Source organism: Carassius gibelio, chromosome B17 (genome assembly GCF_023724105.1).
Source record: "Carassius gibelio isolate Cgi1373 ecotype wild population from Czech Republic chromosome B17, carGib1.2-hapl.c, whole genome shotgun sequence".
Taxonomy (NCBI): Eukaryota; Metazoa; Chordata; class Actinopteri; order Cypriniformes; family Cyprinidae; genus Carassius; species Carassius gibelio.
Window position 1 is genome coordinate 16,969,089 of NC_068412.1, and position 24,311 is coordinate 16,993,399.

Here is a 24,311-nt window from a genome sequence, read left to right on the forward strand (position 1 = left end):
ATAAGTGGTAATTCTGCTGCAAATTCTTTTGATTTAAAGGGGTCATGTCATGATCAAGTTTTCCTTGATCTTTTGCAATAAAAGAGCTTGATTTACTATGGAAACATAATGTAAATTTCATACATACAAATGGCACAAGCAATAAAATAGCATCTCTTCGATGACTAATTTATCAATTTCGGTCACTCTTTATTTTAAGGTCTAATTCTTGCTATTAACAAACCATTAACTATGACTTTTGCCTAAATAAACTCATAATTTGCAGCTTATTAATAGTAAGGTAGTTGTTAAGTTTAGGTATTGGGTAGGATTATGGATGTAGAATATGGTCATGCAGAATATGTGCTTTATATGTACTAATAAATAGCTAATATGTTAATAACAGGCATGCTAATAAGCATATTTAATAGTGAGAATTTACCCCTAAAGTGTCACTACTAAAATTTTCTGGCCGCCTACATAAAATTTAATCAAATCTGTTATTAGAAACTTAGAAAATTAGAAACTGGTTAAGTCATGAAACTCTAGACAGGCTAAATCTTTTACATGCAATCTGCTATCAGTCACATCATTTACTACATGACCCAAGCTGATTGGCCTCTGCTGAGTCTGCAGCCAATGAGACTGCTCAACCTTTGAGTAGCCTACTGTAGTTCAGTGTTCACAGTATGATGGTTCTGTCAGAATTCCTCTGAATCCCTCCACCTCCCCCAGCTCCACCTGTCTAGATCTACTATGGGATTTATGTATGCTTATCATGCAGTAGTTGAAAATCTTACACATTCGCAACATTATGTCTTTTTATCTATTAAGAGATGCAAGTCCATAATTGCTGTTCAACATATCTAGTCCGCCAAAACCAAATACATTAACATTGTCATAACCATTAACCTACTAAAATGTGAGTTATCTTAATTTAAATGGTTAGATTTCAGTTCAGATGACTATATTTATTGTTTATAATGTTATTTTTATTTATTTATTATTATTTATTTATTTTCAAGTTCAACTTTCAGCTTTTTTAAATGCACTGCTTTGAGAGAATATGCCTTATTTGGAATATTTTTAGTAGCCAGGGAATGATTCTAGTCTTTTTTTAATATATAAGACTAATTAATTCATTGTACTAAATTAGCAATATTATTTATACTAAATGAACACTGACAGCCCCAATTTTTTCTTTTTTTGTATTATAAAAAATTTGTATTTTTCTTTTTTATAACCCGTCTCACATCATACAAATTTTAGTTTACTCTCATGCCAGTGAGCATACTGGGAGGCCGACACAGACAGACAGAGGTACAGGACTCGCATGCTGGTGTGCATGTGTGCATCTAAGCGTATTAGCATGTGACATTTCCCTGAGCAGCCATTCCCAGCAGCCCCTCACTTTTCCAGAGCATCTCCCTTTCTGCATGTGGTTGTCACGGAGACATGGAGGTTGGCTCTGGGGAAAACAGTGTGAGGCTGTGTGATGAGACGGTTAAATCACGACAGAAAAAAGAGAGAGAAAAGGAGACAGCTGGAACATTCTGGCAATGTCCAACCAATGGGGACTTCATATCCACAGAGTCATGCTGTTCCCCTCCTGCGTTTTGCGTATAAATGACAGGACGAGTCCAAACACACAGCGTGAGAAAGCATCTTGCTAAAGAATCACACTAGTGTTTAAAAATACTTAGCCAGACACACTCACACAAACATTTCAGAGCAAGAGTGAATAACCATACACACACACAAACACACGTGCGCGTGTCCAGAGTTGCACGCTGGGTAATTAGAGTTGGGCGCACAGGGTGTTCACCTTTTCTGTGTCAATACCATGGGACATGGACCACGTGGAGGCGATGTAATCCATAACCCTCTCGCTCAGGCCTTTGGGCACCTGGTACAGCTTGAGGAAGTCCCGCACGCTGTTCAGCATCTCATGATAGCGGTTGGTGTTAGCATACATCTGCTGGAAGATAGTTGTCACGTTACCGAAGATGGTGGCATAGAGGAGAGCTGTAGGAAAGATAAAGAAAGACAGAAAGAAACTTTGGATTAAATGACAACACAGAGGAAAAGAACAATGTAAGTTAATCACAAATAAATCAAATGATTCATGCAAATAGAAAAAAAATAAACTAGTAAGTAAGTAAATGAAAGAATGCCAGAAGAAATGTTTCTATTTCTATAGATGGATATACATTTTTGGAGTTAGTACGATTTATAAAAATATTATTTTAAAGAAATTAACCCTTATATTCCACAAGTATGCGGAAAAGTGACAGTTAAGACATTTGTTTCAAATTTATTTTAATAATTTTTTTTCTAATTATTGATTTTTTTTTTTACTTTCTATTCGTCGAAAATCCTGGAAAAAAAATGCATTACAGTTTCCACAAAAATATTATGCTGCAAAAGTTTTTCAACAGTGATAATAAGAAGAAATGCTACTTGAGCTCCAGACCAGCATTTTAGAATGATTTCTGAAGAACCATGTGACACTGAAAACTAGGCTGCTGGAAATTCAGCTTTACCAGCAGAGAAGTAATTACATTATTAAACAAACTAAAAAAGAAAACAGTATGAAAAATGTTATTCCTTAAGTAACCAGCTCCATAACAGAGAGAGACAGATATGACGATAATAATAAATGACAAAGTGAATTATAAATGAGTGAAAGTAAAGGACAGAAAGAAGAAGATTCAGTAAATGTGAGTGACTGTCTCTTTTAATCTGATTTAGCCGGCCTGTAACGTCTTTTCACACAGGAGGAAATCTAATTACACATGTATGGACTCTAGGTGTGTGTGTGTGTGACATAGAGAGAGAATACCCTCCTAAATACCTTCAGATAAAAATTTTAGCTGACGTTACTCTACATTCATGTCTGTCTCATAAACACAAGAAACATTGCCCTTTCCCAGATATACTGTATTAAAGGGATAGTTCACCTAAAATAAACTGTCATCTGACAGTTCTGTCAACATGTACACACCCTCATGTTTTTCCAAACCTGTATACTGTTATTTTTTATATATTTTTTTAATGCTTAAATTTGAGCAAACGAATAATCTCTTTCATTTATATCTTTAAATAACATTTTAAATAACACTGTCATTTAAAGTTCATGCACACTTCCAGATGCCAATGTAAAAAAAAAAAGATCAATCTTCTCAGTGTTTGTCATCTGCTGCAGTTTTCTGGGACCCCAGCCATTATTATTAGAGTGTAAGAGTCTTGTGTGTGAGATGGTGTTGATGTACGGTTATGCAGTGTGACAGTCTTTGCTGATCTGGGGACAGATTTGGCTCCAGGGTGACAAGAACACGGAACAGAGCTGACAGAGACTGTCCAACTGAACACATGCACACACACACAGACACACATCCTAGATGCTCTGACACCACACATAGGACACAGACACGTCCAGATGTATCAATGTGTGAGGTCACCCAACAAACTTTAACTGCTTTCACGGTTCAACATAAACTGTCCCGTCGAATCAAACACACACAGATCTGTTTTTCATTACAGAGGCGGGCGTATGTTCATTAACAAATGAACAAATAAGTGAGCCAGGCAGCTGATTACACACCCTCCCCTCACATTAACACAGCTGATGTACACTCTTTAATCATGTAAGTGTGACAGAGAGAGTGAGTGTAAGTATTTCTTTAATGTGTCATTAGTTTGTTCTTTGAGATTGCACGGATTGTCTCGGCAGCTCTTGACAATAATGATCTGATCTCTAGCTCATATCACATGATTAAATTATACTGAATGTTTTCAAGTGCTGAAGTCTTCTGAAACCGTAACAGAGCTTTGATAACAAAAACATTCACATCAATGGAATCAGACCATTGTTGAGAACCAGATCAGTTCAAATCTGTTTTTAACTGAAACAACCAAATCATTGAGACAATTTGACTCAAACAAATGTTTCAATCACAAATTAGACATGGCTACTTCTGTAAGTCAATAATGAATTACATTTGGACTTTTTACCAAACTTTTATGGTTTGGTTATTTTACATTTTGACAGCCCCAGTCTTTATTCAATTTCATTATTATGAAAGGAATGTTCAGGCTATACAAATTCCTTTTGTGCTTCATGGTTTTTGGAACAATGTGAGGGGTGACTAAATGATGACAGAATTTTTATTATTTCACGAAGCATCCCTTTAAAGGGCTCATGAACTGGGAAATCAACATTCCCTTGATATTTTGATATATAAGAAGTAATTTTACCATAAAAAAACATCCTGTAAGTTTCAGTATTCAGAGCTTTTTTACATAATAGTGTGGCTAAACACAGAAGAAGAAGAAGATCAACGCCTGCTTCTACATCGCTGCCTGTTTAGCCCCGCCTACCGATTTGCACACATAGTATAAATAACAAGAGAGGCAAACGCACAGGTATATGCATAAATCGAACGACAGATGACACCAAAGACAGCCAGATGGCGTGCAGTGCCAAGTTGTGGAAAAACAGTCTTTGCATTGTCTTCCTTCTAATCCCAACATTAAGAAAAAGTGGATGAACTTTATTTTTAATGACAAAAAGATTGAAACTAAAAGATGATGCTGTGTTGACTATTTTGGATCCAATGTGACAACACACAAGTGTGAGTAACTTTTCATAACTTGGTCACTATTGTCTTTTATTACAGATGGTTTAGTTGTAGTTATGCCTTTTAACCGAAATCACAGCTGCATCCATCAATGAAGGATGAAACTGTCAAAATGTCACAACAGTAAGCCAATAATAGCAGTGGGCATTTACTTCAGAGTCTACAGTCCACCTGGCCCATGCAAACAGAGCGTTCTGATGAGGGTTAAAACGCAGAAAATAGCTGTTTTTTATGTAAATATCTTGATGACCTTGTAAGTGGACCTCAGAGAGCAGTACAAAGTAATAAAAAAAGGTTTTAGATTTTAAGATTTACAGTGAGAAGGGAATTTTTACCGTTTATTATCTTTTGCCAATCTCAAGTCACTTTTCTACATAACCCTTAAAAGTAGCCATTTTTGTCAGAGAAAAATGTGACTGAATATGTTACTGGACACTAAATTGCTCACTAAAACTCTGTGACTGACACACTGAAATTCCTCCATCCACCCTGTGTTTCTCTCTTTCACACTCTCATTTACTGCTCTCCTTAGCACAGCTAAAGCCGAGGTTTCATGAATTTAACATCTTTTCTAAAAATAGATACATTCGGGTTATTCTGTTCCTCCTGAAGTACACAACAACTCAAACAAGGAAACGGCATATCGAGCATGTGATTTAGAGTGGAAACAGTGGCAGAGAACCACATTAATCTTACTTGGGTTCATATAGGATATATAGCCTTAAATCCACCAAACAACATGTTCTTTCTGTGTGCTCTGTTTAAAACATGCAAGTTCAAGTCATTAGAAGAGGAGCAAAAACCAGCACTAAACCCCAAGGGGACTTTCTTGAGCTGGTACTGTAAAGCAGGACTCATTAGTGGAAACGTACTGTATACATTTTTCACAAAGTTTTGTAGATCTGATGATTGTACACCTGCTCCGTTCAACAGAAAAGTGCTGCAGCAATTGTCTTGATGACGAGACACATTCACAACACTGTTTGGGTAAAAGACACGCACATCACACCGTCTGCTTGAGTTGGGCTGCTGCCAGAGATGGAGAGAGAGAATGAGCAGTAGAGCAAAGAAAAACATGGGGTGGAGGAGATAAGCCTGTGTTAGTGTAATTTGATTAGAGCAGGTGATTAATTGTACTGCCAGCATAATACTTGGGCTCTTCCCTTCATCCCTCCCTCTCTTTCTTTTTATCACCCCTTTGCTTTGCCAATACAGTTTAAAGCATTGTTTCAGATGAGTTCAAATAGTGAAACTTACTACTGAAAATAACAAAAAAAGTTATATTCAAGTAAATCATATTTTAGAATGTAAAACACATGATCATTCAAATGAACAAAGGAAACACCAGTGTTTGAGAGGCAGAAATAGAATAGTGTTAAAGATTGTTAAAGTTGAGGTTTTAGTGAAATGCTGCATCCAGCACACGTCATACTTTCAGTCAGCTGCACACAGTCATCTACACTAATTTGACACTGTTTTTAGCAATATAAAGTCTGCTATAGATGAATAAATGGATCAAAACAGATCATATAAAAGACCAATCACAAATCTATATGGAAATTATTCTGAATAGAGTATGCAAATATTATTACATCAGCACTTTCACTTACATTTTGAGTGCTGAAAATTATGTGAGTCAGAGGGACATTTTCAAACTTAAAACTTAAATTTAAAATAAAGTACAAAATGCAGAAATAGATGCCTAATGTTTTTTTGGCGTACAGACAACAATGTTGTCAGAACGATGAATGATTGTTCACACAGATCCACTAAAGCGACTTGGTGAAGTTGGCCAGTAGTTGGTGATGTAACAATGTAAAATACACTACACAAACATGTAATTGGCCTATGCATGTGCATGACATCACCGTTTTCACAAATTAGCATTTTTATTTTTTATTTTTTATTTTTTAATAACAGTATTGTTAGCAGGTAACGGTATTGTCATAGGTTTCAAAACACCATTGTCATGTAATTGAGATTCTATAAATGTTATCGTGTAGAGGACCCTTAAATTTACAGATTTTTCCTTTAATTCAAAACACATCACATTTCAAAGCCTTATTCAAAATACAGGTTAAACACCTGTGGAAAATTAATTCATTTTAACACAGAACATCACAGACTTTTCTTAGAGTGTACTTTACATGTTATAAAAGTAATTAAACCCCTGAAATTCAGCTTTTAATATTAATCTGTTCATCAGTCATTGAAATGTAATTATCTAGTCATCGTAATTATTCTTCAAAAGAAAACATCTCACAATTGCAACCCAACAATTCCGTCCTAATTTTGACCCCTAGAAATTCAGATCTCTTTTGCCTTCTAATCAGCCATTACTAACTCATCCATTGCCATGACTGATAGCATCATTTAATCTGTTTGTTCAGAAGCACCAATTATCCTCATTAGGTACCGCACTCATAAATAAGAGCCACAGCTCTGTGTCTCCTCGCATAATAGATGCTCAACTAAGTATAGAAATCAAATACACATATATCATATATTTCATTACTATTCCAGTATATATATATATATATATATATATATATATATATATATATATATATATACACTGTATATATATATATATACAGTGTATATATATATATATATATATATATATATATATATATATATATATATATATATATATATATATATATATATATATATATATATATATATACACACACACTATTTAATAAACAGTGGTTGTTGTCACTATTATTGAGATTAGTTAAGTGTTGAGGGTGTATGTGTGTCTTTTATCTGTGTTTGTTCCTTGATGATGTCTATAAATCAGGAAGAGGTAAAAGAGAGAGAAAAAAGAGGGAAAAAGCGAAAGAAAGTGTATCTGATAAGATGAAACGAGTCCTTGTCAAAAGATTCCCTGTGGCTCCATTACAGAAACATGTGACAGAATATTTCATATCTTGGCATCTCTGCTTCCAATTGAACTTGCATCATTGCCTACAAAGGGCCATGTGACGGTAGGGTGAGCGAAAGCTCTTTCTGCTCAACGTTTGCAAACACTGTAAATCTGTATCAATGTCAGCTGAAAGGTTAGGATGCCGGGGAATTTGGCCAAGGTAAATTGATTAAGCACCAAATCTACTGGAAAACAGGCTCACAACCACTTAGGCAATAAAGAACAGTGCGTTTTAGCTTCCCATTTCTGGCTGACACGTTCAGGTTACTCTGATGCTGACGGTGTCAGAGTATCAGGGGCATTAAACATATATGTTTATTCTATTTAATTTCAGGATATATTTATCATCTCTTAAAACAGCACAACACTATTTCATCTGCCTGCTCAAACTACAGTCAGTGTCCCTTTCTGAAAACATCAACGTTTAACGTTTTTTAAGTTAAAAGCTTTATTTGTCAAATTCGCAACAATACTGCAGTACTTGTGTAAATGAAATGTATTGATGTAAATTGTTACTCTCAAAATCTCTGAGTTTTGTTTAAAGCTGTCTGTGTTAACTAAATGAGATTCTAGTCTGTAAGCTATTGTCTTTGAGTTTTATGGAGAACAGCTGTGGCAGTATTTGCTGTAACTAATTTGCTGTATGCTGGTTTATAAGTGTAGTGCTGACTATTTCAGATTTATCTGCACCTAAATGTTACCTAGAAAAAGCAAACTGTAGCTGTTTTATTACAAGTTGTTCAGACAGTTGCTTAACAGACCTTATTAAGGGTAGTGCCCTATTTTTGATGGGAAAGAAAATTTCCGAAAACCTGATGTTTGCTTTTCAAAGACTACTCCAATAGTTCAAATCAAGATTCAACCAGAAATCATTCAATATATAAATCACAACTTAAAACCTAATTTTAAACTATAAGCTATAACCTTATCAATATTCACAAGCTGAGGCTCCACCCCTCTGTGACATCACAACCTGTGCACATGCAGTAAAAACACGTGAGAAGAATTAATGCATCTAGAGGGAATTAATCTGAAAACAAAGAGAGGAAGTTAAGCTATCAATCAAACAAGGCAAAACACGCATATTTCACAGAGTTGCGATGAATTTGCGTATGCATGCCTCATAAACGCATATCTAATATGTATGAAGTCATTAGCTGACAAAAACTCCTGCAGGGGAAAGATGAAAGCTGCTTTATGTTTGTCACCGACTCAAAGACCTCTGCACGTGTACATCGGCACATGCACACAGGCGAGCTGCAGAAAGGTATATGTGAAGAAAACAAGCCAGGCATGTATGTTTCTACCTGTTAGTCTGTCTCAGTCGGATTTATATTTTCTATCAGTCGTTAAACTCGTGCCCCAAGTTAGCGTTTGCCATGGCAACAGAACAGGCATTCCAGCACCTGCTGCCAGCCCTGTTCCCAGAGCAAGCCATGAAATCAGCATCTGCACTTCTGGGTTTGTTTCAAAAGAAGAGACCAATTTCTCTCACAACTTCTCTAGACTGTGGAATAAAGCCCTTGAGAATGATGCAAACGCTGCTCAAATCAAGTGTTTACACTCGGCGCTGATTTAAACTGTCACTATAAACATGATGAAACATCAGCACGATTCAGAACTCTGAAATGCACTTGTGAAACAAAAGCCTGTAAGTTCACATCACCTTGAAGCTTTTGTGAACAGACTACAATGATATGTCAGTTGAACATTTTCATTAACTGTTGTTAAATAAGCATAAAACACAACTTACAGATTATTATGTAATGCAACGTGACTTGAGCTACAAGAAACAGTTTGAAAAAAAAATGTCTGTGAGCGTCATTGCTAGTACATGCTGAATATTTAAATTCTTTTTTTTTCTTTATGTATTTATGTGTTTTGAGTTCCCTGCGGCCATCTGCACATTATAATTACAGAAAATATATGATTGAACAGAAATGTTCAGTGCGAACCGAGTCATCAACATATTTTAACAATTTTCCCAGTCTGGCTTTTTCTAATTATTATTCCATCTATATGTAATTCCATAATATTGTATCTTAATAATTGATAACACTTTAAAATAAGCTTCCATTAGTCATCAATTAGTATCAATAAACAATGCATTATGCACAAAAAACTGAAATCAGTTGTTTATTAAAAGTGAATCAGAACATTATACTGTATAGTATGAAAAATGGATATTCATTTTTAGATTTGATAAAAATTACATTTAAATATAAGTGTTTTTACAGGTGAGCTATATATGTAGTTTGATAATGATGAAAGTAATGGAAATATACAAGAAATGAGCATGTACAATGAATTATCTAAAACAATTATCCTACTCAAGTAATTTTTTTCCCTTTCTTGTGACAAAACAGCCTTTTCCTGCATTAAAAAGGTTTAGTTAATTGATTTACATTGTTTTGCCTATTATATTGTGTAACAAATTCTCACATAAATTCTAGAACCCACCTCTGAACCTATTGATGTTCTGCACTGTATGATTGTTTGCCCAGAAAACAGCTATGTATGTTTACTCTGAAAATAAGCCTCTCATGAGGGAGTTTCACCATATAAATAACAGCGTTCTGGCAGCTGGTCATGTTTAATAGCAGCACATATAATGGAACTGACTCATTTTCCTCTGAGTGGTGAATCACAGCTCAATGGCAGTGTGATCTGCGAGAGCCCCGCCGTGGATGACCCTGCAGGCATCATCTCTAGAGTCAACGCTCCATTATTTCGCTCATCTGCCTTCGTAACAAATCACTGTTCAGAACCAAATGAAATGTAGCTGTCTCAGTCAGCATAAATGGTCACAAATGAATCAAAACACAATTGAGGGGGTAATATGGTCAGAAACGGATCATTTCACACTGGAAAATATTATGGTAAGGTGATTTTTGACCAAAGTACATTCTGTAGCTAAAACCTTTTTCTATGTTAACCAGTTAGAAAACTAGAAAAAAGTAAAAAAATTGGATTTTGCACCCAAATGACAGAGAAAACCACGTTTACATTTGCAATGCTATAAATCTATATATAGGGTCATCATTATTGCTGAGCCCTGAATTTGCTAGCTGAACTGCACTAGCTTTTCTCAAATGATAAACAGATGTATTTTTTCATGCACGTGTTTATAAAGAAGTAAATAAAGCTTTTCAACTCACATCCAATCATCATCATGGCCACAGCGAAGATCTTCTCCCCATCTGTGGTTGGAGCGATGTTTCCAAATCCAATACTGGTCAGGCTGGTCATGGTGAAGTATAGAGACGTGATGTAGACTGAATCTTTCGTAGGTCCACCTTCCCATCTTCCCGTCCCGCTGACGTTGAAGCGATAGGGTGTCCCGATTGTCTCACCCAGCATATAAAGCCAGCTCTCCGGCCGTACTCTGTTACGTTCCTCGTCTATGACTTCATAGTCTCCAATGCTATACCAGATGCAGGCCAGCCAGTGGGCGGCCAGCCCAAACACGCAAACCAGCAGAACCAAAACAGCCGCACCATACTCGATGTAGTGATCTAGTTTGCGAGCCACCCGGCCCAGACGCAACAGACGAACCACCTTCAGTGAACTAAACAAGCTACTGATACCCTGAGGAAGAGACAGAGAGACAGAGAGAATTAAACATACTGCAAAATATGTTTTCATCCATCCATCAAATATAAACATTATAGGCCGAAGCATTTCTACCGACACGTTTTCTTGAGTCTAAATAAAATGCATTGTCTCTCTTAGCACAGATTCTCTGCATTTATAAATACATGCAGGCGTCTGCCAAGCCAACCCTCTGAAATCAACAATACAGAGAGCTGAAACAGCACCTGAGCACCAGAACAAACACACTGGAATATATGCAAAAGTACAATCTTTTTCTGAAAGTGCACTTCTGTGATGTCAAAGCATGGTTTTTCCCTATTATTTCTTGCCACCAGACTTTCTGCGATCATTATTCTGAGAAACAGAAGAGGAGTTGAACCACTTCTAGTTGTAGTGATGACTTAGTTATGACATTTGGGTGAATTGTTGCTTTATATATTATATATTCCTTATTTGGTGAACTATGAGTGCATGTTCATGAATAAAACAGCTTTCACACACAAGGACATCAATAGTACAGTGGAGACTTGCTTTAGGGAAATGGCCACAACGATAACATTAAATATGTATAATGCCTGTTTTAAATATTGAAGCCAAAATCACCCTGGAACCCTATATGTGTGTATTTTCAGATCAGGGATTTATCCAGGGTTTATTTGGGTAGATATTACAAATACAAATTACATCTCTTCCAGTGATGTCAACAGTTCTCTTCGAACAGACACTGAAACATAAATGAGGTTCTTTCGTTTTAGGCATTTTGCTATATTAAAATAATAAAATGCATTTTGGATAGTATTTGTGCTGCTGCTTTTGATACTACAGTAAGTCTGTGTCCATGGATATTAAATATTCATTTAAACACCCTATCAGCACATCCACAGAGTTACAAACACTGACACCACACACACATACAATACAGTTCAATACACACCAAGCAAACATTTAAATGACAAAAATTCATTATAAAAATTCTGTTGACTGATTTGATTCGAAACATGAAATAATAGACTATGGTCTAATACTGCTTTTGGTCTACATCAATGTCTGATTGATGCCCTGAGGCACAGCATATCAATCAAATGCCGAGTTTTGAGATGAAAGGCCTACTTGAGTGACAGCTCGATGATTCCAGTTCTTCATTCGCCCACAACAAACACAGGCAGTGCAAGGGACATGCAAAAAGAAAGAGGGATGAGGAGAAAAAACAAACAAACAAAAAAAAGAGAGTGACAATGGTCAACAGAAGAATACGCGAACAGTCAATGCAAACAAAAGCATGGCGCTTTGAATCAAGAGTGAAAAAGCAGAGCCTGGACTGTTAGTGAGATCATAGGCATCGCAGACATTAATAATCAAGCCTCTGCTGCAAAGGCAGTGCGAAACGATGACAGATGTCTCTGTGAAATCAGACGGGGTTTATGTAACATTAGATAATTATGCAAACGAAAGTTTTGAAATGAAACACCTGAGGATTTCGATTATTAAAAACCACACAGTTCTCCCTGTAGGCCATAAAAATATGCACATGTCCCAGATGATGGAACAGAGGTGTGTGTGTGTGTGTGTGTGTGTTCATGTATATGCTTGGTCCTCATGTTTGTCCTTTGAGAGAAAGAAATATTGGTTGCATTCCACTTTTGCATGCTCTATTCACTGAAAGTATGTCCTGTGTGTCATTTGCTGATGGAAATGTGTGCACTTTTGAGTATGTATAGGAAGACAGTATGCCATAGGGCCCTATAATACACCCGGCGCAATGCAACACAAGGCGCAGCGCAAGTGTTTTTGCTAGTTTCAGTCCGGCGCTGTTTGCATTTTCCCGTCCAGCGCCATGTCGTTTAATTAGCAAATGCATTTGCGCCCATTTGTTTGCCCATGGGTGTGTTGGTCTTAAAAAGAGGTGTGTTCAGGCGCATTGCTGGCACAATGCTATTTTATGGAGCTGAAAATAGACTGCGCCATAGACCAGCTCAAAACCAAAAAAAAATAAAAAAATATATATATATACATATATGTATGAGTGGATTTGGACATGCCCTGAGTGTACCTGCACCGTGTGCTTTACACTTTGCAGTTAGATCGTTAAAATAGGGCCCATAGTGTGTTAGTTTGCAGCATTTTTAACCTAAACATAGATTCACATTTCCCATTCAAGCAATTTCTGCATACAACAATCTGCAAAGCACTAATGCTGCCTTTAGGTTATTTTGGTATAATAATGTATGAGATGAACACTCATTAATTACCAATGAGAAGCTGTGGATTTTCTTCAAGCGTTGGGGGGGCGTTAATTATGATGGAAGACTCACTGATAATATTCATAATAAGATTGTGATGAATCTTGGTAGACAATACTGTTCATTAGAGGCATTTTATGAGGTGACAGGCTTGTGTGGCAAAACCACATCTCCCACCATTCCCTGTGGCAGCATAAGAACACTAAAATCCATTCAAACGTTTAGGTTCAGTAAAATGTATCTTTTTATTTAGAAAGAACCAGGATGCATTAAAGGGTTAGTTCAGGCAAAAATCTTAATTATGTCATTAATGACTCAAACTCATGTAGTTCCAAACCCGTAAGACCTCTGTTTATCTTCGGAACACAGTTTAAGATATTTTAGATTTAGTCAGAGAGCTCTCAGTCCCTCCATTGAAGCTGTGTGTATGGTATACTGTCCATGTCCAGAAAGGTAAGAAAAACATCATCAAAGTAGTCCATGTGACATCAGAGGGTCAGTTAAAAAATTTTGAAGCATTGAAAATACAATTTTGGTCCAAAAATAGCAAAAACTACGACTTTATTCAGCATTGTCTTCTCTTCTGCGTCTGTTGTGAGAGAATTCACTGCAGTTTAGTGATATCAATTTAGTGATATCAGTTTAGTGAGCCAGATAATGAATGAAAGATTGACTCGTTCATAAATGACATAATTTTTGTTTTTGGCTGAACTAACCCTTTAAATTGATCAACAGTCACAAGCAGTTTTATATTGCTACAAAAATATTCTATTTCAATTAAAGGGTGTTCTTTTTAACTTTCTTTTCTTCAAAGAATCCTTAAAAATGTATGATGGTTTCCAAACAAAAAGCAGCATAAATGTTTTTGAGCATGATTTCTGGATTATGTAACACTGAAGATTGGAGTAATGACTACTGAAAATTCAGTTTTGCCATCACAGGAATAAATTACATTTAAAAATACATTGATATAGAAAGTGTTTTTTTTTTTTATTGTAGAAAAAAAAACCCACAATATTACTCTTATTACTGCATTTTTAATCAAACAAATACAGCATTGGTTAGCATGAGATTTCTTTCAAAAACAAAACAAACTAAAATTTGTACCAACCCCAAAGCTTTTATTAGTATAGATCAGTTAGAACCTAATGTACATTTATTTCATTTAATTTTCTTATTCTAACACCCTAAACACCCTTATCTGGTAATGAAAACTGGAAATTTAAGCTAAAATAAAATTGTCCAATGCTTCTATTTTATTCTAACCACCTGAACACAGGTCAGGTCAATATTACGATTTGTGGACACATCAGGAGGATTGCATAATCCCAATTTTTCATTCTATGTATAGTGTAGTTTGAGCAGTGCAAAATGAAATCTAGCCATTTCTTCTGTTTGCAAATAGTTTTCCACCAAAGAAAATACATTCAAAAGCTGCACTGGCTTCCTAATGTAAACAAACCTCAGTGTGAACTTAAGTTTACCAGCCGTTTCGTCCTCTGTTTCAAATCCAAATCAATCAGAAAGCTAACACCAAACAGAGTGCATTATTCTCCATCAGAAAGTCGTCACCTCAGGATCTAATTTGCCTTGTGTTGCATAACTCTCTAAGGATGGCGTTATTTATGGTGGTGCTCTGTTTTGTGGGCTGGTTCTGCTGAGCTCAAAGCCCGGCAGCGTGCACAGACAGATCTGATGAGCTTGATGTAGCTGATCACGGTAAACTGGTGCTGACAGCCCCTCTGAAAAGCCATATGCCCGAGGGCAAGATGAAAGCTCGGATCCTGCATATGTGCTTGTGTGTGTGTGTGCATGCAACACAGTGGAAGTAGGAGGGAAGAGCGTCTGAGTGGGTGAATGTGCTGGTATCAAATTCATTTGTAACTCGAGAGTGTGCGAGTTTAAGTGTGTGCGTCCATATGTCTGTTTTACAAAGAATCACAGCTATATATATATATATATATATATATATATATATATATATATATATATATTTAAAGTGATAGCTTGCCTCAAAATGAAAATTCAGTCATTAATTATTCATCCTCATATCATTCCAAACCTGTACGACTTCCTTTTCAGATTATTTAAATAATATTTCACCTGTTTTTATCCATAAAATGTGAGTCAGTGTGGTCCAAAACAACACTGACCCCATTCAATTTCATTGTATAGACAAAATAAGTTTTTTCTTCATTCATTTCTAAGTTCTGAAGAGAAGTAACAGATATTTTCTTCTATATGATGGCATACAGTACATCCAAGTGTAATGAATTATTAAAATAAAATAAAATGTGAGCAGATAATTGTGAGCTTTCAGGGGTGAGGTTTAAGCAGACTTAGCTTGGCTACATTAGAAAACACATACTTTTCTCTACATTTTGGCACTTTTGTCCACACTGAGATGGCATTTTTGTCCTAGCTTTTTGAAGATGCTTTCCCAGATGAATAAATTTGAAAATGCTGTTTGTAGTGACTGTGAAAACAGAAGTATTCAAAACCGGTGACAGTAGCCCCGCACATGGCATGGAGGAAAAAAATAGTAGGCTAAATTGTGTGCACTATTTACTATTTCATTCCCTCGATTTATAAATAGTGCACACGATGTACTAATTAGTTCCCTTGATTTGCTAAATCATGCACACAATTTATAAATCAAGAGAATGAAGTAGTAAATTGTGTGCACTATTTAGCAAATCGAGGGAACCAAATAGTAATCATGTACACATTTTAGTACATCGAGGTAACAAATTAGTAAATCAATGCGCAAAATTTTTTATTTTTTCTTGCATGTCATATAACACAGAGACTGACAGCACGGCTTTAAAATGAAAACGCCTTTTTTTCAATGTATCCAGACCAATGAAGACAGCCCAAATGATTAGAGAAGACCTGCATATATCACAAGAGAGAACTGGTGGATCACTGGAAGATCCAGTTATGCCATTTTGATTAAACATTGTGAGTTCAAAAATTAATTAATTAATTAATTTTAAAAAATGCACAGATGCCCATTTTACACAAGTTGGTATTCTTTTGGGTCTTAACGAAAAGTCTATAACATACTTTGGTAAAAGTTTCTCAATTATAGTGTAAAACAACACACTTTTATACCTTGTCAAAAACAGGTCTGTTCACAGTTTCGTTTCGCTGCATGTTACGTCATTGTGTACAGGTTTCAGTTCAAACCTGTAAAAGTTAATTATGCATTCAATGACCACTTTAAACTGAAACATAAGATGTATTTAGAAAAATTCAATGAATTAAATTGTGAATTTTCATTTCGTGCCAACTTTAAATTTGAGTAAATGATGACCCATTTTTCATTTTCAGGTTAACTGTCCCTTTAAGCACAAATCATTTTGGAAAGCTGTGGAATGCAGGTGTGACAGCAGTTAACATAGGGCAGAGAGATTATGCTCATCCTCTGTGCAGTGGCAGAAATTGATTGTGAGTTCAATTAAATGCGGAAAGACAGTTCAAGTTGAAATTGTTATACGGTCACAGATTGATCCAGAGCAATAGCATCATCCAGTACACCGATTCCAACCTCACCAGCACAGAGAATCACACACCATCGATTCAGTTCCCAAATTTACCATACAATCACCCATATCCAGCGAGCACAAGAGACAGAAACAGAGAACCAAAGTGAGGTGCTCAAATACTTCTACCCAAAAGCACATCAAATGCTTTACATAAAAATTCAAACTGTAAATATGATAGCGTGGAAATGAACTCTTAGCCCAAGATCAATGAAAGGGTTTGCGTGCTTCAACTCTCTCACGTCCCGATCAATATTAATTAGCACCAAAGATTTGCTCCATTACAAGCTCAAACACTATCTCTCAGACAAAGCTCTCAGACAAATGATCAGTTTAATGTTGCAGGGCCGTTATACCATCACTTGGAAAGAAACGCAAGGTTTAATAGCTATTCCGAACAGATGTTTTGAGGTAAATATGAAAAAAGTCTCATCACAAAGTGTGTAGTTTTGATTTAGTTTTGTTAATTCTTTGCTGTGCTTCCCCTTGTTGCATTTAAAATTAAATCTGAAGATAGTTACGAGCAGACCCTAGGTAGCAACTTATTAAGATCTCTCCTAGACTATTGAGTTGTTACATCAATGCTAGCTAGGTTATCTCTGTAATGAGAGCCAGCAGGGTAGTGCAAAGCTTTTCTTCAGTTCTTTCTTTCTTAAAGGCAATATTCATGTCTGTTTCCAGGCCTGCATGGGAAAAAAAAATGTCCACTTCCCCTTACCCTTGTGAGTTTGTTTATTGTAAAATATTTTGTCTGATCTGATAATTCAGGTCCCCATACACTAAGTGTGTAGTACTCACAGCCTAGTTTTATCAAATTTAAATGCATTCAGCTTAACTGCACCAATTTCCTCCAAAATCAGCGTAGACCAAGGCAGATAAACTGATTCAGAATCTCTCCAGAGATTTACTTTATGACACTGATCTGAGATCAGACTTGCTGGATAACTGCCACTAGAATAGTTAGAGTCAGAGTAGATGCTACACAGAATCCGAAGAAGTCTTACAGCGAACAATGCAATAAATTTAATGGTCATGTGTGTCGTTTTTTAAATGCCTGAAATAAGGTCTGTAGTTTATGCAAGATCAAGATATTTCCTTGTTTAATTCTGAGATAAAATACATCAGAAATATGTGTAAAAGGCTAGATGTGGCTACAGAGAAAAACTGATCCAACTAGTAGATTTAAATTGTGGTTTGTTTATACTAAAGCTTTTTACATCTGTTAATTGTAAAGAAGATAACCCTTATGAACAGGATGTGTAAGAATAATACACTTTAGTTAGTCACAGAACTTTCCTTAAATTTCTAAATCCAGTGGAAAAAATCCTATTCCTGACTTCCAGGTCGGCCCACAAAAACATATTGTACATATTTGTAGCAGGGATTATTTGCTTGCCTGACCAATGGCAGAAAGTGAAAAACCTGTCTGCAGACAGTCATTATTTTTACAATTATACTGTAATTATAGTACACTTGGTGTCAAATTTCACCTTGACTATATTGGTAATATCTAAAAAAGAATCTTTCTGTTCACTCGCAAACTCCTAAAAGGGATTATTCACCCAAAAATTTTAATTACCCAGTGATTTACCCACCCTTCTAAAAAGTAATCCTAGGTGTATATTGCTTTTTTTTCAGACCAATACAATCTGAGTTTTTTTTTTGTTTGTTTTTTATTTAGATATGACAGTGTAGTGAGTGACAGGAAGTGATGTGGGGGAGAGAGAGGGGGTCAGGATTGGAACTTGAGACACCGGGCTATCGACGCCAACTAATACAATTATTACCCCCATCCCCCAGGACCCGTATGGAGCAATTTTTTGCATTTTATTGGATTTCTAAATCGTAAACCCCATTCACTGCCATTACAAAGCTAGGAAGAGCCAGGACATTTTTTTTTAATATAACTCTAATTTTATTCATCTCAAAGAAGAAAGTCATATACAACTAGGATTGCTTGAGGGTGAGTAAATCATGGGGTCATTTTTATTTTTAAAGGTGAACTATCCCTTTAACTTGGCACATCTTACATAAAATGCATGCTACACTGTCTGAATTATTGCAGTCTGCTGCTTTTTAAACATGTTCTATATATACATATCTCCTTGCTTTAAACACTGTGAAAAACAAGTAATAAACTTAACTATAATGGAAAACCAGAGCAAAAGCAATGAGCCGACATAACAGATGTGTGTGTGTGTATGAGAATAAATCAGTGTTTTGTACTGACCTCATCCACGTTCTCAAAGGCGTTGATGACATCATAAGGCAGACAGGACAACAGGTCAATCACAAACCAGGTTTTCATGTAATTCATGCGAATCAGTTTCGGGTCTGATATCACTTCACCGGCCGGGCCCACGAACGTGGTGTGGAAATTTAGTACAATATCTACCAAAAAGATCACGTCCACAATGCTGTCCACAACCAGCCAGGTGACGTTGTTCTGCTTGGTTTTGAATGAGACGTTGTATGGGACCATGATGGCGGTGTAGAAGGTGAGAATGAGGATGACCCAGTCCCATGTGGTCTTAAAGGCACAGTAGTGCAGGATGATGTGAGGGGGGGTCTTGGGGGTCTCTTGTTTGTACTGGGGCAGGATGTCAGAGCCCAGCTGGAGAACCTGTGTAAGAGAGAGACAGAGAGAGAGAGGCAGCAGATGGATGGTCGTTTATCTAAATGGAGAGGAAGAGCAATGACCTGTCTCGGCTTACAGGAGACTCGCCTCGAAGAAAAATCACATCCTGATAAACATCTCATCTCATCTGTTTAATAGATAAAGATATTTAGTCATCTAGATAGCAGATATTCAGTCATCCAACTAAAATGTATTTTTAATGGACATTTTGGATCAACCATCCCAGAATAAACATATGTTCACATTATATATTATTGAAGAATGAATGGAGACATTACCTTAAAAACTGTTTTACTTATCTAGCAGTAAAAATAATATTGTGTTAAATAAAAATTTTCATTTATTTATTTTTTACCTTAGTTTTAGGTCGATACCACATAAAAAATTCCCTTAATTTTTTTATTTTATTTAAATTAATGCATATCAGTATATTAACTTGCTTCATATAAAAATTTTAAATACATTTAAAATAACCATTAAACAAGTAAAAATTTAATTTAAATATAATAATAATAAAACAAATTATATATATATATATATTCAGAAATATTTCTAAGCTGAATGTCATGATTGGCCAAACAGAACAAAGTATTCAGAATCATGCAAAATGGCATGAATATATATATTTATAATTTACTTATTTATTGCAAATGACTATCTTGAGCAGATTATATACAGTAGTAAGTTAATATTGGTCATATCATATTATATAGTTATTTATTGTCTACTGCCACCATGGATTAAATATCTAATACAAAACTAATCTGGTAGCTCCATTGCATGAAAGCTTTTATGTGGCATTAGGAATAATGAGCTAGGCCTAGTACAGAATGTAAAAATATATATATCATATGTTACAGATGATGAATTCATTATGAGGCATTTCTGGCCCCCACATTTAAATGCCTAGGTCTTTTCTTCACATTTGGTGGCACTTTTGTCCCAAAGTCCTGTTAAATTCCTGACCCTGGTTTATAAACTATTCAAAAAATGCTCTATATATCTTCTTAATCTCCCTGCAGGAGGACTGGAAACACACAGTGCAAGAGGATAGCCTTCCAAGTGTTAGTTTGATCTTTGACACGAATGGATGCAAACACATGATGGTACACACCAGAATCCCTCACAGGCATAAAATGAAATGTATTAGTCTGACGCACACACTGAGACGTACCTCTGCAAGGCGCGAGTGTTTATGTACATTCTCTCCTTTATGTACGGTGGGCTGCAGTTGTTGCAAGACCCCTCTACTGCTGGTCAGAGCCCTGGTCAGACGAGCAAACTTCCCCCATCCTGAACACAGATATAACCTGGTGTTAACATTCCTCTCAAATGCATAAATGGTTATGAAATACATCTGAACAACATGTACCTTTGGAGGAGTCATCTTCAATTGGTTGTTTGAATGCTGTAATGTCACTAAATGTACACAGGAAGAGCACAACCTTCTCCTGTTCATTTCGTATAGGTGCTATTTTCACAAAAAACCAAACCGGCATTCCTGGAAAAACACAACCACACACCGTAAATCTATCTTCTATTGAAGAAAAATAAATCTAATCTTTCTATTGAAGAAAAAAACTGTCTTGTCTCTGTTTTACACATTTATGCATATTCATTAATATATTAGCATAACAAATTTATGCTCTAGGACTGCTGTGTTCCTGCTCCCAGTTTTGTGTGCATCTGTGTGTGTTTGTTTGCAATGCTCACTGTTTTTCTTGTACATCAAGATCTCAAACGAATTCATCTCATAGTTCTCGAAAGTCAGTCGAACTTTCTCGCTTGTGTCCTTATCTGTGAGCTCTCCGTACATGAAGCTGTGACAAAAAAGAAATGTAAAAAACAGTCAGAAGCAGACAGTTTTCAATCAGAATTTCACTTGACTTTATTCTAAAAGTTTACTAAAAATAACATTCTGTCATCATTTACTCTTATCATTCTAATTCCATTTGACTTTTTTATTTTCTGTAGAACACAAAAGGAGCAGTGTAGTAGAATGCTGATGCTGCTCTTTTGAATAAAATACAAGAGACCAGGGGCTGACAAATTCCAAAAGTGACAAAAAAGTGCCATGATAAAAGGTCATATATGACAACATGGACAACATATTCGCAGGCCCCAGGCACCATTCACTTTCCCTGAATGAAAAAAAAATACCATGCTAAATTTCTCCCTTTGTGTTTCACAGAAGAAAGTAAATCAAATGGGTTGAAAATCAGAACAACCTGAGTGTAGTTAAATTGTCATAACATTAATATGTATTTTGCTTAGTGGATATTTTGATTCATGATGAGCAGATAAAATCAAAAGTTTACTGAAAACTAGTCCAACTTTGCTTTACTATAATGAGAGAGGCAGAGAGGGAGGAATGATACATTCGGGAGACTCTTTCTCTTAGAGACATCTGGAGCAGTAACGTTAATGAGCCTATCTTGTGTTTGGCATATCAAGGAAAAGTAAGAGTACAAAGCTGGCTGGCTCAACAACTAACCACACAGAAGACAGCCACTGTCACCCCTACAACTCTATTTTGAACATTAACTGTACCAGCTATATATATCTATATCTATATATATATATATATATGTTTATTCTGCTACATACAGCACACTAAAAAAGTTGCAGTCGGTACATTTTTTATGTTTTGGAATTAGACTGTAGGTTGTATTTAGGTTGTATTTATTTTACCCAAATTACAGTTAATACGGAAATATTGAGAAATATTATTACAATTTAAAGTGCTTTCTATTTTAATATATTTAAAAATGTTATTTATTTCTGTGATGGAAACGCTGGATTTTCAGCAGCAATTTTCAGTGTCAAATAATCATTATAATTGTCTTCTCTGTCACTTTTGATCTATTTAATGCATCCTACTAAATAAAAGTATTCATATATTTTAAATATATATATATATTTACTGAAAAATATTATTTACTTATTTGGCACTGTTACTTTCCCATATTCTACTCTACATAGTGTGTAGTGTAGTATTATATGCTGAACTATATTGTATTACATATTGTAATATAATATTGCACTGTACATATACTAGGTTGTATTGTGGTCATACTTCCTTACAAACAATATTGTACTATCGTGTATATTATGTTATCTAATACGGTATTTAATACTGCAAATGTTAAATTTCTCACAATTCTCATTATTAAAAAGTTTCTTATTAGCATGTCTATTATTAACATATTAGCTGTTTATAAGTACATATAAAGCACATATTCAGCATGGCCATATTCTACATCCCTAATCCTACCCAATACCTAAACTTAACAACTACCTTACTATCTATTAACAAGCAGGAAATTAGTAGTTTATTGAGGCAAAATCTGTCGTTAATGGTTTGTTAATAGGGACCTTAAAATACTGTGACCACTGAATTCAAGCATCTTTCTACAAGAATATGCTGTTCTCTCTCTGCCATCCTCTCTTTTATATAAAAAAAATAAAATATGATCAATATGATGGGAAATAAAAACTAGTACATGAAACCAGCTCTGCATGAAGTCTGATACCTGCACGTGCTGCTTTTCTGCATGACCTCAGCACGGTGGTAGCCGGACAGCTTACAAAAGCCATCATTACTGTAAACGATGGGCCAGTCTACGATCTGGGCATTTCCCAGCACAAAGTTTGTGTCTGTGGAAAGAGCACAGGAGGGTATGGGGAGGAAGCAGGTGAGAGGAACCAGGCACAAGGTCAACGGTAAGAAAACTAGAGGTCGGTCGCCATGGTAATGTCACATGAGGCAGGATGGGTGGACACTGTCACGCAGCCGAAAGCCACTGATCTGACATGTTTATGACAACACTTTTACTGGTCTGAGGCCAAGATGGTAATGCACAGTAGTTTCACATTATACTCTCACATTACCGTACAACCCCATTCACACTAAAATACGTTTATCTCTAAATGTTCCTTCTGGCACCCTTTTTGTCCAGATAAACAAATTTGTTAAAGTGAACAGAAAGAAACATATATCTGGTAGTCTCAGCCTCATACAGCCCTCAAACCACCCACAGACTGTTGTGATCCATATTGCATAAAAAAATTGACATAACACTGGATTAAATATAATTGACTGGCTTTACTGTAACTAATGGGAGTCGTGGTGCATGGGTTTGTGTTTGCGGGTTGTAGTATGCAGGGTTGTAGTATCAGATCTTTTAAAGTTTTTTTTAGACACTTAAGCAAGTGAACAATATAAGCTTAAACTACCACTGTTACATCAATTTTTTTAAATCTTGCCCTATATATCCCACCACAATAAACATCTGTGGTTGGTCATACACATGAATCCCATTCCTGTTTTTTGGCTACTACTGTTCAAAAGTTTGGGGTTATAAATAATTTAAAAATACTTTTATTCAGCAAGAACACGTTTAATTGAAAAACGTTGCAAAAAAGACTGGTACAAAATGTTACAAAAGATTTCTATTTCAAATAAATGCTGTACTTTTGAACTTTTTATTCATCATAGAATCCTGAAAAAGGTTTGACAGTTTCCACAAAAATATTAAGCAATATTTGAAAAAATGTTTCTTGAGCACCAAATCAGCAGATATTAGCATCTCTGAAAAAACATGTTCAGTTTCATAATGTGACACTGAAGACTGGATTACTGGCTGCTGATAATTTAGCTTTGCCATCTCAGAAACAAATCAAAACGAAAAAGTATAATTTTTTTAATTGTATATTATTTCACAATATTACTTGGTCTTGTAT

The 24,311-nt window shown here is 35.7% G+C and overlaps 1 protein-coding gene across 2 annotated transcripts in view; it reads right to left on the reverse strand.

Annotated features, from left to right (window-relative positions):
- LOC127976453 (potassium voltage-gated channel subfamily H member 1-like) overlaps positions 1 to 24,311 on the reverse strand; it is a 46,538-nt gene that overhangs the window by 19,362 nt on the left and 2,865 nt on the right. For both annotated transcript variants that reach the window (XM_052580880.1, XM_052580879.1), the window contains 7 exons: positions 23,102 to 23,225; positions 21,282 to 21,388; positions 20,941 to 21,069; positions 20,743 to 20,861; positions 19,161 to 19,553; positions 10,710 to 11,139; positions 1,805 to 2,004 (listed from right to left, as the gene is read on the reverse strand). In XM_052580880.1, the coding sequence (XP_052436840.1) occupies positions 1,805 to 2,004; positions 10,710 to 11,139; positions 19,161 to 19,553; positions 20,743 to 20,861; positions 20,941 to 21,069; positions 21,282 to 21,388; positions 23,102 to 23,225 (1,502 nt within the window). The remainder of the gene's footprint in view (positions 1 to 1,804; positions 2,005 to 10,709; positions 11,140 to 19,160; positions 19,554 to 20,742; positions 20,862 to 20,940; positions 21,070 to 21,281; positions 21,389 to 23,101; positions 23,226 to 24,311) is intronic.